Source organism: Pleuronectes platessa, chromosome 22 (genome assembly GCF_947347685.1).
Source record: "Pleuronectes platessa chromosome 22, fPlePla1.1, whole genome shotgun sequence".
Lineage (NCBI taxonomy): Eukaryota > Metazoa > Chordata > Actinopteri > Pleuronectiformes > Pleuronectidae > Pleuronectes > Pleuronectes platessa.
In genome coordinates this window covers 9,657,171-9,670,221 of record NC_070647.1, presented here as the reverse complement: position 1 = coordinate 9,670,221, position 13,051 = coordinate 9,657,171, and the positions used below count along the sequence as shown (strand labels likewise).

At 42.1% G+C, this 13,051-nt stretch overlaps 1 protein-coding gene across 2 annotated transcripts; it reads left to right on the top strand.

The window, feature by feature from the left end:
* The first annotated feature begins 841 nt into the window (after window positions 1–841).
* Window positions 842–12,204, top strand: LOC128429052 (DENN domain-containing protein 2A). Of its 2 annotated transcripts, XM_053415335.1 has the most exons (20): window positions 842–1,162; window positions 3,038–3,109; window positions 4,024–5,127; window positions 5,258–5,349; window positions 5,703–5,797; window positions 5,879–6,088; window positions 6,271–6,364; window positions 6,450–6,500; window positions 6,611–6,828; window positions 7,609–7,718; window positions 7,955–8,024; window positions 8,487–8,564; window positions 9,175–9,315; window positions 9,548–9,696; window positions 10,334–10,511; window positions 10,626–10,667; window positions 10,780–10,885; window positions 10,987–11,256; window positions 11,343–11,429; window positions 11,530–12,204. In XM_053415335.1, the coding sequence occupies exons 1-20, from the start codon at window positions 1,122–1,124 to the stop codon at window positions 11,559–11,561; spliced, it is 3,240 nt and encodes a 1,079-aa protein (XP_053271310.1). In that variant the 5' UTR covers window positions 842–1,121; the 3' UTR covers window positions 11,562–12,204. The 2 variants fall into 2 exon arrangements, 1 of the variants encoding a protein (XP_053271310.1); XR_008333866.1 differs by lacking the exons at window positions 10,987–11,256; window positions 11,343–11,429; window positions 11,530–12,204 and having other exon boundaries at window positions 10,334–10,553; window positions 10,780–10,863.
* The last annotated feature ends 847 nt before the right edge of the window (window positions 12,205–13,051 follow it).

Genomic DNA, 13,051 nt, shown 5'->3' with positions numbered 1-13,051 from the left:
TTTAAAAGATAAAATTATTAAGTTTAAGAGCGGAAGAAGCATATGATTCTATGTCTTCTAAAATCAAAGACAGCAAAGGATATAATACAAAATATACACCATCAATGACAGCAGATGAAAGTATAGAAAAATACGTATCGGGAAAAATATGTATTGATATATATGTATATAAATCTAAAATGTACATATGCCATAAATGTTACTTAAAATATAAAAAGATTTGCAATGCAGTTTATATTTGGATATTTTTGTGACAATAAATACATAAAACTTTAATAAAAATAAAGAAATTTCATATAGGCTTTTTGTTTGTACTGATTTTAAAATCATTGTGCTGGAAATTTGAATGTATCATTTAATGGTTACCTCTTATGTAATCTGTATTGAAGCAGAAAAACACTTTTCCTAGAAATGAATAATTTAGATCACTCTTGTTATTTCTTATTAAATTGCGGTTTCCGAATTTCACTGGAAGCCTTTTATTGAGTTCGGTAGAGCAGCTGCATGACCAACTGTAGCTCTGGAGCAGCTGTGACGTGAGTACCCGGGAACTTCAGATTCCCTGGAGGAGCAGAAATGTTGATCATCATTCATAATGATCATTCATGAAAGATTATGGATTTGAAGTGGTCTCAGTCAGAATTAAGAGTCTAAAGAACCATAAACGTTCAGTCTATGTAGCAAGTTCATAATGTCAGTGTTGGGGGAGAAAGCTTGTACATAGAGAGAGACTTAAAGAGAGATAGAAAGAGCATTAGAGAGAGAGCATTAGAGAGAGAGAGAGAGAGAGAGAGAGAGAGAGAGAGAGAGAGAGAGAGAGAGAGAGAGAGAGAGAGAGAGAGAGAGAGCGAGAGAGAGAGGGAGAGAGAGAGGGAAGGAAGGAAAGGGGAAGTCATATTCAAGCTGTGTGGAGGAGGGAGAGTGAATGAAAGTCAAAAACTGGAGACGAGTGCATGTACAGCTGCTTGATTTGAGACTCCTGTCTCTATTCACCTGACAACTGAAGGATTCAATTAAATAATAAGATTTATTGTAGACTGTTTAATCTGGACACACACAACCGACACAGGAGCTTATTCCAATGGATACTGTAACAGCAGCATCTTTGGCAAAATGCTGCCATGTCACGAATGAACACATGGAATCTTTACGACAGAATGAGGTAAGAGACATAACATTTGTTGTATGTAATGTAGATCATGTGATGAGTAAGGGAGTTCAATACAATGCTGCGGTCTCGTGTATTCATTGACTTGTTTTCTACGCAAACTGGTTTTGTGCAGAGTAAAAGAAACACAAAGTCATGTGATTCATTTAGAATCTGAAGATCAGATTGTTTTATGTCCTCATGAGACCTCAGGGTTAAACGGATGGAAAGGCCAAAGTGTGGAGAGAGGAAGGATACACAACATACAAGCTCATCTATTAAGCATGATGGATGTGGCGTCATGGCTGTGTCTGTATCACTTATTTCCAGACATCTACAGAAACGTGTTGTTTTTCAGATACTCCAGGAACATAATGGATCACAACGTTGTTCCCTTGATCCCTCTTTTCCTCACTTTCTGTTGTGTTCTCTTTCTCCAGACAATAAAAAAGGGTGATGCCTGCAGGTCCCAGGCTAGATACCCTTGTTACAATAACATAGTGACTTAGTTAATGAAAAAAGTGCTATAGCTTAAGTTGATCCATACTTTTAGATGTAAGGAAATTAAAAGTGAAATTGAAACTCTCTTGTTTCATGTCCATATATTAATCTTAAACCTTTTCAGTGCGCACGCACGAAGAAGAAGAATCAATCAATTCTGTATTTTGGCTGAGATGTTTTTTCCTCTGTCACTTTTTAACTAAAATAAAATGTTTGCATGATTTACAAATTCCACAGCTCAGGATCCAGTCCCCATCACTTAAGTATCTGAATCCCTTGTGTCCCAGCTAATCAGCGATCCTGCTGTAAAGGCTGCCTGCACATTATCTTGGAAAACATGTCAGCTTAACAAATGATGACACCAGTTCCAGATCTGGGAATTTACCAAGCGCTATCTTAGAGGCCACTGAACTTTGAAACATTTGCCTTGGCAACGTGAAAATATGAGAGTCGGGATGAGGAGAACAGAGCATTTCTGCTGCTGGAAGGGTCAAAGGTCGTTGGTCTCCTGTGTGGAGGAGGCAGCAGAATACACTGAAGAAAAGAAGGCAGGAAGACGAGGGTCACAATCACTAACAGTTTACCTAATGACTGTTGAAATGTTGGTTTGTGTGATGAACTGCTCACAGGAGAAGCTGTCATGTTTTCCCCTTGAGTCTACCCAGCTGGCCCCTGAACACTGAACATTACCAGATGAGATTGAATCAGAAAATATCCGTCTCACCATGGACCCTTATCTCATATTGATCTTGACATGTGGTGGTATAGATACTGTAAACTGCAGTTCAAAAATGATCCCAGTGATATTTCAAAACCAGACATGACTCTGTCACTCCTTGAAAAAAAGTTAGTAGATTTGTTGGTAGTAGGTTGGATGGGTTGGTTGGTTGGTGTGTTGCTTGATTGGGAGGTTGATTGGAGAGTTCCCTGGTTACAAGTGGATTTATCAGCAGGATTATGCAAAAACCACTTAAGGGATTTCCACAAGATGGAAGGGAAGGGACATGGGCCATGAGAGAGCCTGGCATGGATCTGGACAAGTGGTTGATCCAGGAAATGTTTTTCTCTTTCTTTAACCTTGCGTGATAGGGCTTGATGAAAAGAATAATCAGAAATACGGTACATGCATTTAGGGGACTGACATCTATGAGTGTGTTTAATTTGATGGAGATTTCCTTTTTTGTTTAAAGTCAAATTAATCCCAAATCCAATTTAAATAGTCCAGGGATTTTTTGTTTCATTGGGAAAAGCCTGACAGTAATTATTAACTGGAGCCAAGCCAGACAGGATGTCAATAATCACATCCAAACTCTGAATGCCTCACGCAACTAAACTGAGAACTGAGTGACGTTGGTGACTGAAGATGCTTCTGTCGTTCCTCTCTTTCAGGTGCTCAGTCATCATGGAGGCCACTGAGAGAATGAGAACAAAGCAAGACTGCATCTACTCCACTGTCAACAGGTTTGTATCAGGGCAGTCATTATACCTCACAAACCCCCTCCTGAGCCTGAGAAATAAGAAACAGGGTTTATGTGGCCCTTTACTCCTCACGTCCATTAATGAAAAGTCAGAAAAGGTCTCTCAACCCAGGGCTTCCCATTTCCTCCAGTTTATTTATTAAAACATAACAGTTTGATGAAATGGGCCCTGGGCCAAGTATGTGTTTATTTAGCGAGGCTGATGAGAAGAAGATGCTCGGTCATAGGCTTGTCCTCTGGCATTTACTCTCAGGAGGAATTTTCCCACTGTGGCCAGAAAAAGACAGAATGTCCCCGAAGTGGCAGCAACAGTGACCGTACTGGGAAGTTAAGGATACTCTCGAAGCAGCCGGCTCGCAGCCGTATGTTAGCACACATGTGGTTTACTGAGGAATTATTTTAAGTTTTTAATTCTGGTATATCCCCACAGCACGGAAGCTATTTAATATCTGTTCATATTTATAAAAGCGCATATCAATTCAAAATAAGCTTGTATTCATACTATTTACAGTGGCGGGAGGCTGGAGCTTTATCCATTACCTTTGGGCAAAGTTGTTTATGTATTACTTTTAGCTAATGACCTACAATGCTTATCCTTTAATTTGAGCTATTTCAACTATGAATTCATTATTTTGACCTAAAAGTAATATACAGTTGTTTGTTTATTTTGTAGTTTTAGCATTATCCATTTATTTTATTATTATCTAGTATGTATTTATGATAATCTATACTGTTTATTTAACTGAACATGTAATCCTGGCTGGTAATAAGTGCTATTAACTTGCTCACCTCTCTGCATTACTAGTGTATTTTGACAATGTTCTTGAAATGAATAATTTTATGTTCATTTGTAACTTAGTAGAACTCAGTCTAAGTTTTTTTTCTCTTTGCGTTAAGGATAAAGAAGGGCGACCTCAGTGGTAGAAGTGGTTTCCATATTGCTTCAGTGGAAAACAAGGGATCTGGGCAAAGAAGAGAGGTTCCGCCAAAACTTCCCTTCACCACATTGGACAACCTGATCAACCAGAGGGAAGAATCACCCATGATGGCTCACAGGAGGCCACACTTTGATGCTCACGGCACTGAGAACACTCTCCTGCTAGGCAACAAGCTCCCCAGATCCAATGGAGGCAAGATAAAGGACAAGATTTCTCTGTGGGAGGGAAAGGAACCCACTCACTCACCCATTACCTCCGATTCTTCGGGCCAGTGCACTACTTTGAAAGGGACAGAATCACAGACAAAAAGCCAAAATAAGACTACTGATGTGCAAAGTGGAGACAGTTGCAGGAGAGTGGCTCAGATTGGGAAGGAAAATCTTGGGGAAGCGACTGTAGGAAAACTGGGGGATTCAAGGCCTTGTTCACCCGTTGAAACTGGAAAACAGCTGAGAGGGACACTCAATATCAGTAAACCCTATGAAACCCAACAAGAGGCGGACTGTAAAAGAGTGGCTCAAAACAAAAACCAAGACCACGAGAAAGAGAACGTAGAAAAGCTCGCAGATTCAAGGCCGTGTTCGCCTACGGTGGTGATGCAGCAGGGGGGAACGTTGAGGAAGAGCAGTGACAAGAGAGCGGCCAAACACACCAGCCAAGAGAAGAGAGCGGTGTTCACTCTTTTTAAAACACTGGAGGCTTTGGGGGACCACCAAGGGAAAACACCTCCGGAGCTTGGAAATTACTTCAGCCCGCCGAGTAAGGACAAAGAGGTGGAGGTGAGAAAGAAAGAATCTGAAGCCGTCAGTCAGAGTGGGAATGGGATGCAGCACCAGGAGAATGTGTACACAGAGCCAGGAGACCTCCCTACTAACCCCGTCCCCAAACCCAGACGTACCTTCCAACATCCAGCTGCCATCCCCATGGGGAAGAGTCAGAGGCAAGGCGGAGGGCTGAGGAACCTCCCTCCGCTGCCCTCCATCTCCACAAGATCCTTTTCAAAACTTCCCTCTGGTGTCCCCGGGAGACCCAGAGGTGAGAGAGTCAAAGACAACATCAACAGGTAGAGACGGGTCTGAAAAGTCAATTCTTTGCTGATGTACTGACCAGAGCTAAAGTAATGTTAAATATAATGATGTTCAACATCCTGGAGTCACCATATAATGTTTTGTACATTCTGTTCACTGTGACAGGAAATCCTTTGAGTTTGAAGACCTTGCAGGGTCGACTGGGCCACTCTTCTCTCACACACTATCTAAGGACCATCACTACGAAGACATCCAGGGTCAGACACATCACTTATCCTCCACCGATTTCCTTTTTTTAGAATCTGTGCCAAGCAAAATGTACGAAATGTAGATAACGTAGAAAATGAAGAAGGTATGTCAGAGAGGAAGTAAATAAAAGAGATGGGACCTTTGGAAAGATCTGTTTTTATTTAATTACTTAAATGGTTATCTGAGGTATTCCCACACATATTTTCTTTGGTGAATGTAACTAGAACTGGTTGGGTAATTTCTGCTTAATCCTGCCAACAGTCAAACCAACAGCAATAAACCTTAAACTCCTTGGTGGAGGTAATATTTGGACAAAAGTTAAAAGCATGAATCATACATTTCACTTCTGCTCTCTCCATAGATTCGCCCAAGGAGAACCCATACGAGGACATCGAGTTGGAGAGTCAGTGCTCCCAGCAGTCTTTGCCCTCCTCCCCTGGTGCTGATACAGCCAAGGTCCCTGCAGTAGAAGCTACAAAAAACACTTCAACACTTTATAACATTGAAAAGATTAAAAACGAATTGTTTCATTCGCAGACGTCACGGCCGGGCTTCTTCAGGCAGAACTCGGGCAGGAGCTTTAAGCTGCTGGAACTGCGGCGGGGCCACCAGCAGACACACGGTGCCAGAAGCGGCGGCGTGTCATCTCCACCCCGGCTCAGCCCTCCCTCCACCCCCACGGGTCCAGAACACCCCTCGTGGCTGCCCGGCGATCCATACAGCCGCACCTGCCGCAGGATACCAACGGTCTGTATGTGTTCCAATGTTAGGCCAGCCCGCCTAGATCCCAAACATGGAGAAATGATTTGGTTTTGTTCAAACTGACCCTTTTTCACGGTAACTCAAATTGAGCACAGATCATTTTTTGACTTTATAGGTGCCAGAGCTGCCGAATCCTTTCACTGAGTCTGAGTTTTCTTTCCCCACAGCTTGTTCTGAGGATCAACAGCATCTTTGAAGCTCGAATCGGAAAGAAACATCTGAGAAGGATCTACCACTATGCTGAGACGACCTCAGGAAGAGGTGAGGTCATTAAATGCTTCCTAACTTGAAATTGTAATGTATAAATGTGGATTTTAGTTTTAAATAATTTGACTTGTCTTTACAGTAACAGATGAAAACAGTGACTCTGAGAGTGAAGTTGAAGAACGAGCTAAAGGTAGCGTCCATCGCCAAGGCTCTCTGACCTCAAACACAACTGTCATATTTTTTTAATTTTTCCATTTCTAAATTTTTAACTACACTGTTATCTTACCTCCTCTGGTCCAGCTCACCGCCAGCGCCAGCGCCTTGTGTCCGTTCAGTCTATACTGAGCCGGCCGAGCCAGACCCAGGTCAACTACAATGGCACCAGCAGCAGGAGCAGCTCTCTGGACAAGGAGCTCCACCAGCGGAAGCTCTTTGAGTATTTCCTGGTTGTGTCGCTGCAGAAGGCGAAGGCTGGTGTCCACTATCTGCCGGAGGTCACGCAGCAGTTCCCCCCTAAGGTCAGGAGCAGAGGACGCATTGTTTGTAAATGCTGTGGAGTAGATGTCTCAAAATAGAAGCTGTAGCACCTGAAGAAAACCTAGGCAGACACAATGAGAGCATTCAAACCCCACTGAAAAAGATGCTGAGCAAACCTGGAATCGAACTGGGAACCTTCTTGGAGATGCAGATGCAAAATGTATCCCTCTACCAAGGGCCAACAGTCTCCTTAAATTCATCAACTTGTGCACACTCATTCATATCTGTTGCCTTAACATGTTTTAAATTAAGATCCATGTATTGTCCTCTGGGAAATTTTGAGAATACATCAACAAACGTCAAATCTCACAATCTCCCTGATCTGGATCCTGCACTGACCCATCCTGCATCCTTCCACAAAGTTCCGTGGAAAGCCATTATATTGTTTTTGTGTAATCTTGCTAACACCAAGACTAACAAACCAACAAACAAACTGACAGGGGTGGAAACATAACCAGGCGGAAGTAATTACAATTAATCTAAATTAAGACTTTTTATTAGTCCCACAGTGGGAGGATTCAGCTTAAAGAGCAGCAAAGTTTCAACAGTCAAATACACATAAAAATTAAGTAAAAAAATAGAACATAAACACAAGGAACTGTAAAAACTAATAATATGTACAATGTTAACAATATATACAAAGTGTGGCAGTATTGCACATGTTGGAAAATTTAATTTCACATGTAGAAAGTTATTTCTCATAAAATGATGATAAAAGTTATTGAAAATGTATGAAAGTTGGGTTTTCTGTTGGGCTGCAGTTGGAGCGAAGCTTCAAGTTCATGAGGGAGACAGAGGATCAGCTGAGGATCATTCCTCAGTTCTGCTTCCCTGATGCTAAAGACTGGGAGTCGGTGGAGAACTTCCCAAGGTGAGAATATAAAATGAATCCAATTGTCCAACTTAATAGTTAAAGTAGCTTTAAATACTCTCCCAGAGCCTCTACATACACATATGAAGCTCTTATTACCTCTTGAAAACTTGCACATGACTGTCGATGTGGGCTTTTGATTGAAAAGTCAGTTTAGAATGTTCACAAAAATAATAACCGTGTATTTTTCCAAATATGAATCCTGTTTATTTGTGTGTTTGCTGCGTCCCCCACAGTGAGATGTTCTCCTTTGTTTTGACTGGAGAGGACGGGACCAGGAGGTTCGGATACTGCCGGCGTTTACTGGTAAATAGGAATGAACAGAATAAATAAGTGTCACTGCTGTACTGGACAGGAAGTGGCCAAATACCACGGTGACGGCTGAGTAAATAAGCGTGCCAAAATAGTCTACGTGCCTGTGGGAAAAAAATTAAAGAGTCCATGTCAGAGTCTGGGAGGAAGTGTGTGAGTCTGGGAAAGTGGATATGTGTGTTTCTATACATCTTGTGATGTATTTGAGTGTGTTTTTTAAATTATTTGGGGGGTCAGAAACAAATTGAAGAGGAAAGAAGCATATTCTTCCGGTCATATGAAAGTCTTGCATTTCCAATTTGGTTATTTTCACAATGATGAGATTACAGTATCTCTTAAGAATAAAATATGCTTTGCACCTATAAAATCTTTTTCTTACCCTCAGACTCAAATTATCAACTAACTGAATAAAGACATTGAGGTTTTCCAAAAGTACATTTTGTTTTTACTCCTCAGCCCAGTGGAAAAGGCAAACGTCTACCAGAGGTCTATTGTATCGTCAGTCACCTCGGCTGTTTCAACCTGTTCTCCAAGGTAAATCTCTCACACTGGTGCCCTACTATAATATTACTATTAATAAGGTGTGTTACGACTAGAATGCAGATGCAAAATGATGGCAGATTTTCTTTAATTTTCAAAGTTGTGAACCATTATCCAACGTTATCTTCAACCACCTTTAAAGTTTCATTGTGTCAGATTTAGGTGAAAGGGATCTATTGGCAGAAAATAAATATAAAATGATCCAAGTGATGTTTTCACTATTGTGCAATCAAGTTTAAGATGATAAAAAGAGTAAAAGGCCATCCATCCTCTTGAGGGTCGCGGGGAGGTGGAGCCAACATAAAAGCAAAAATCAATTGATAATTTTAATTAAACGATATTGTTGTAAATCGGAAGGGTAACTGAAGTACATACGTTTGAATATCAATTAACAATTAATATCAGCAACCACTTAATGTGTCTTCTTACATTCAGAGATGGCCATTTAAGAGCATTATATGTTCTATTGTGATGAGTGAGAACATTACGTTCAAGATCCCGAAAGAAATCTCTCCGCAAAAAAAGTTCCAAACACATCAGAAGTCCCCAAAAACAAAGTCTCCTCAAAGGGTTCAAATGACAGTGTGTTGGTGTGTGTGTGTAGGTGCTGGATGAGGTGGAGAGGCGGAGGGCTCTGTCTCCAGCTTTGGTGCAGCCCTTCATGAGAGCCATCATGGAGGCCCAGTTTCCTGCTCCGGGCAGAACCATCACTGTCAAAACGTTCCTGCCTGGCTCGGGCACTGAGGTGAGCGATGCTGTGAGCACCAAGATATATTATGAGGAAACTATTACTTGTCTTTATTGCGATAATGAACAGGAGCTTCATAGCTAATTAGCATTTAGGGTTAAAGACAGAAGTGAGACTTGATCGTGGTGTCACTTTTCTCTCTTCCCTGAATTATTCAAATCTAAAATAAAGCATTAACTTTTCTAAATGTTTCATCTGATATCATTTTGAATCCAATGCTATTTCCCAGGTGATGGAGCTCTGTCGACCCTCTGACTCCCGCCTGGAGCACGTCAACTTCGAGTGTCTCTTCTCCTGTTTGAGCCTGCGGCTGCTCCTGCGTGTGTTCGGCTCTCTGCTGCTGGAGCGACGGGTCATCTTCACTGCTGACAAGCTCAGGTCGGTCTGACGCATCCCCTTAATGTCTGCATGTGTCCCCCTATCTCTTATAAAACAAAATGCTGTGCTGTAAATTAGTCTCCCAGTGTTTACATGATTATGAAGACAGAAGGGATGATGTTTTCATAATGAAGTTAGAGGTGGTGTGGGTGGTCTATAGCCCCTCATATCTAAATAAATATAAGGCAGTCCCAGTTTTATTCAGGGAACATGCCAGAGAGATATTTTGAGGCCTGCAGGCTGCTGGTTGATGTTGTTGTGCTGGGGCCAGCTTGTTTGTGCTGCAGGAGAAAAGCCAGTGAGAGCCAGAGAGTGTGGTCACATGAGCAAAGGACAGGAATGCAAAGTCTCAGTGACGTTAAAAGACAGAAGAATGTACCCTCGTTTCCCTCAGTGGGAAATGGACCTTGAGGGAATAATCTGCGTCATTGGATCATACTGCCCTCATGTGGCGAGAATTAAGTCATCTTTGCATCTGTTGCTTTCTCTTTTCTCCTTTCCCAGCTATGCTTTCAGTCAAATATGGAAAAAGTGTTTCGAAGTGGGTGTAAACATGGAAATCCACCGGTTATTTATTTATAATCTATTAAAAAACCTCATATCCCTCCTCTGTTCCTCCTCGTCCTTCTCCTTTCAGCACTCTGTCCCAGTGCTGCCATGCCATGGTGGCCCTGCTGTACCCCTTCGTGTGGCAGCACACTTACATCCCCGTGCTGCCCTCTGCCATGCTCGACATCGTGTGCACCCCGACCCCGTTCATCGTGGGCCTGCTGTCCAGCTCGCTGCCCCAGCTCACTGACCTGCCCCTGGAGGAGGTCAGAGAGGAACCGCTTCTTTGAAATTGAAGTTATCTGAAGGTGTAAATAGATTTATCACATCAACAGACTGATATCTTTTGAATTAAGATGACTTATATTTCTTGTGCACAGGTTCTGGTTGTGGATCTAGGAAACAGTCGGTTTCTCAGACAGGTAGGCTGCATGCATTGACCCGTGTTTGGTTGGTGTTTATGGCTCTGCATGATTATGATGGATGTGGAAAAAGTTCAGATGATAAAATATCATCCTGTCCTTTTCCTTATAGTTGGACGATGAGGACTCCATCTTGCCCTCCAAGCTTCAATCAGCGCTGGAGAATGTTCTCGAGAGGAGAAGGGATCTCGCCAATGAGAGAGGAGACGCACCGGGTGGTAAGACATAACAAGACATTTCACTACAACAAAGCACCTCTTTATTTCTTGCATCTTTGCAGCAACACCGATGAATATGTGGTTCAACTTCCTCTTTTCAGACTCTGAACAGCTCAGCACGGTCGTATCTGAGGCCTTTGTCCGTTTTTTCGTGGAGCTAGTTGGCCACTACCCGCTCTTCATCACCGGGGAACGGGAGGACGGCTACTCCTCCTCGTCCTCCTCCCCGGTCCCCTGCTCCTTCCAGCGGGAGGGCTTTCGTAAAGCGATCCCCTCGAAGACCGTGCGTCGCTTCCTGGAGGTCTTCATGGAGACCCAGATGTTTGGCTGGTTCATCCAGGAGAGGGAGCTCCACAGGCAGGCTCTGAGAGGTACAGAGGTGCAGCGGCAAGGTCACGCTCAAACCCAAACGCTGGTCAGGTGACACAGAGGCTCATAATTCCTTCTCCTTTCTCAGGACTGTTTGAAGTGAGGTTGCAGGAGTATCTGGACTCAATCAATGAGAATGAACATCGGAGGGTGAACAGGTTTCTCAAAGGCTTGGGTAAGGATCTTTCTGAGCTTTTCTTAGCCAGATTTTGTTCTGTGCAAATGACCATAAGCTCTCTAACCTCAAACCTCTGGATTCTTTCCCTTTGTTCTAGGAAACAAAATGAAATTTCTTTCCAAGAAATAATGCAACTTTAACAACAAAAAGCACCGAAGCACTGAAACAAGAAAAAAAGACTTCAGATAAGCACCTCCTCATTTAATTCCCATCTTCATCCTCCTCTTATATTTTGAGCGAGACAGAGGGTTACGCTCTAGGACTCAACAGAAAGTGGCTGTTGTGTTTCTACCAAAGGAAAATGCTGCTGTATTTCATTTCAAGGAAGGAACATGGGACTGCAGACAGACGGGAATATGTCCTGTTTATGTTTTCTTGGCTGGTTCCTTTTTATATGATACTCCTCAGACATTCATGAATCAATCAAATAACATGGTGTAATATATATATAAAAGATGATTTATTAAAGGTTAAAGTTTGTGTATAAATCATATTGAGTCCGGGTGCTTCTATAGAGGGCATTGTTTGTCAAGCATTGAAGTTTATATGCTACACAGTATGTTGGTCACCCTGTACTTTGACTTGACAGTTCACAGGCATTTTGTTTTCTGAATCCACCAGGGGGCAGCAGTATATTTTTTTCTAGTTACATGATCTTGATGATAATGACACAAACCTGCTTTTTAATGCTTTTAATTTTCTTTAAGTCGTAACAGTGACAACATCACTAAAACTTTGACACTAAAGTAAATAAATTTCATTGAAGCTCTGAGTTTTTTGTTAACGCTGTCATGTTTTTTCCACGTCTCATTCGTTGCTTTGCTGGTTTATATAGTTTGGATGACTTTTTTGTGAACTTCTCTTTTCCCACCGTCCTCCAGTTTGCAGATTATGAGCCATGAGATCACATTTGGGTAAATACACAGTGTATCCAATAACAGTTTGACAATATGAGTTTGGTTTCAACGCTGGAAAATCCTGAGAGGCAAATAAAAAGCCTAGGGAAATTGTGTTCACTCAGCGTTTGTGTGCCAGCTTTACACACTGAGCAATCCGCAAACAACCTTGTTTCTAACCATTCGCTGCTGTGTTTGAAGTTATGTGGTCGTTTTACTACAAAGGGCCCCGAGTTCAGAGTTGGTGGCGGCCTTACTATTTTAGTCTCTGAGTCATGGAAACAAAGCACATCTATGTCAGCCTGAAAACATAACACAGGTGCAGAGCAGAGCATAGACGTGTATTGTCTGGGGAATAGTGTTTCTCAGTTCGTGCCTGCTCAGCAAGCAGGATGGCCCCCGGGCATCGCTAGGTGCCGAACATGTCACCTTGATGGTGACAAATTCACACACACATGACGACACAGATGTTGACGTAAATACACGGACGCACAGAGTTTATACACACACGTTATGTGCACCAGTTGTACAATGATTAACCCAAGTGTACAACTACCCCAAGCTGCCATGCCAAAACTGGTTTGCAATCGAGCAGATCATTTTTTTGAAAAGGTAGCTGATAACCTTTATCAATTATTAATAGTCAGCTAAAGGTTATGGATGATTAAGATAAAACAATAAATAATCCTGATATGACTGGGTGTATTTGGTTAATGATTTCAA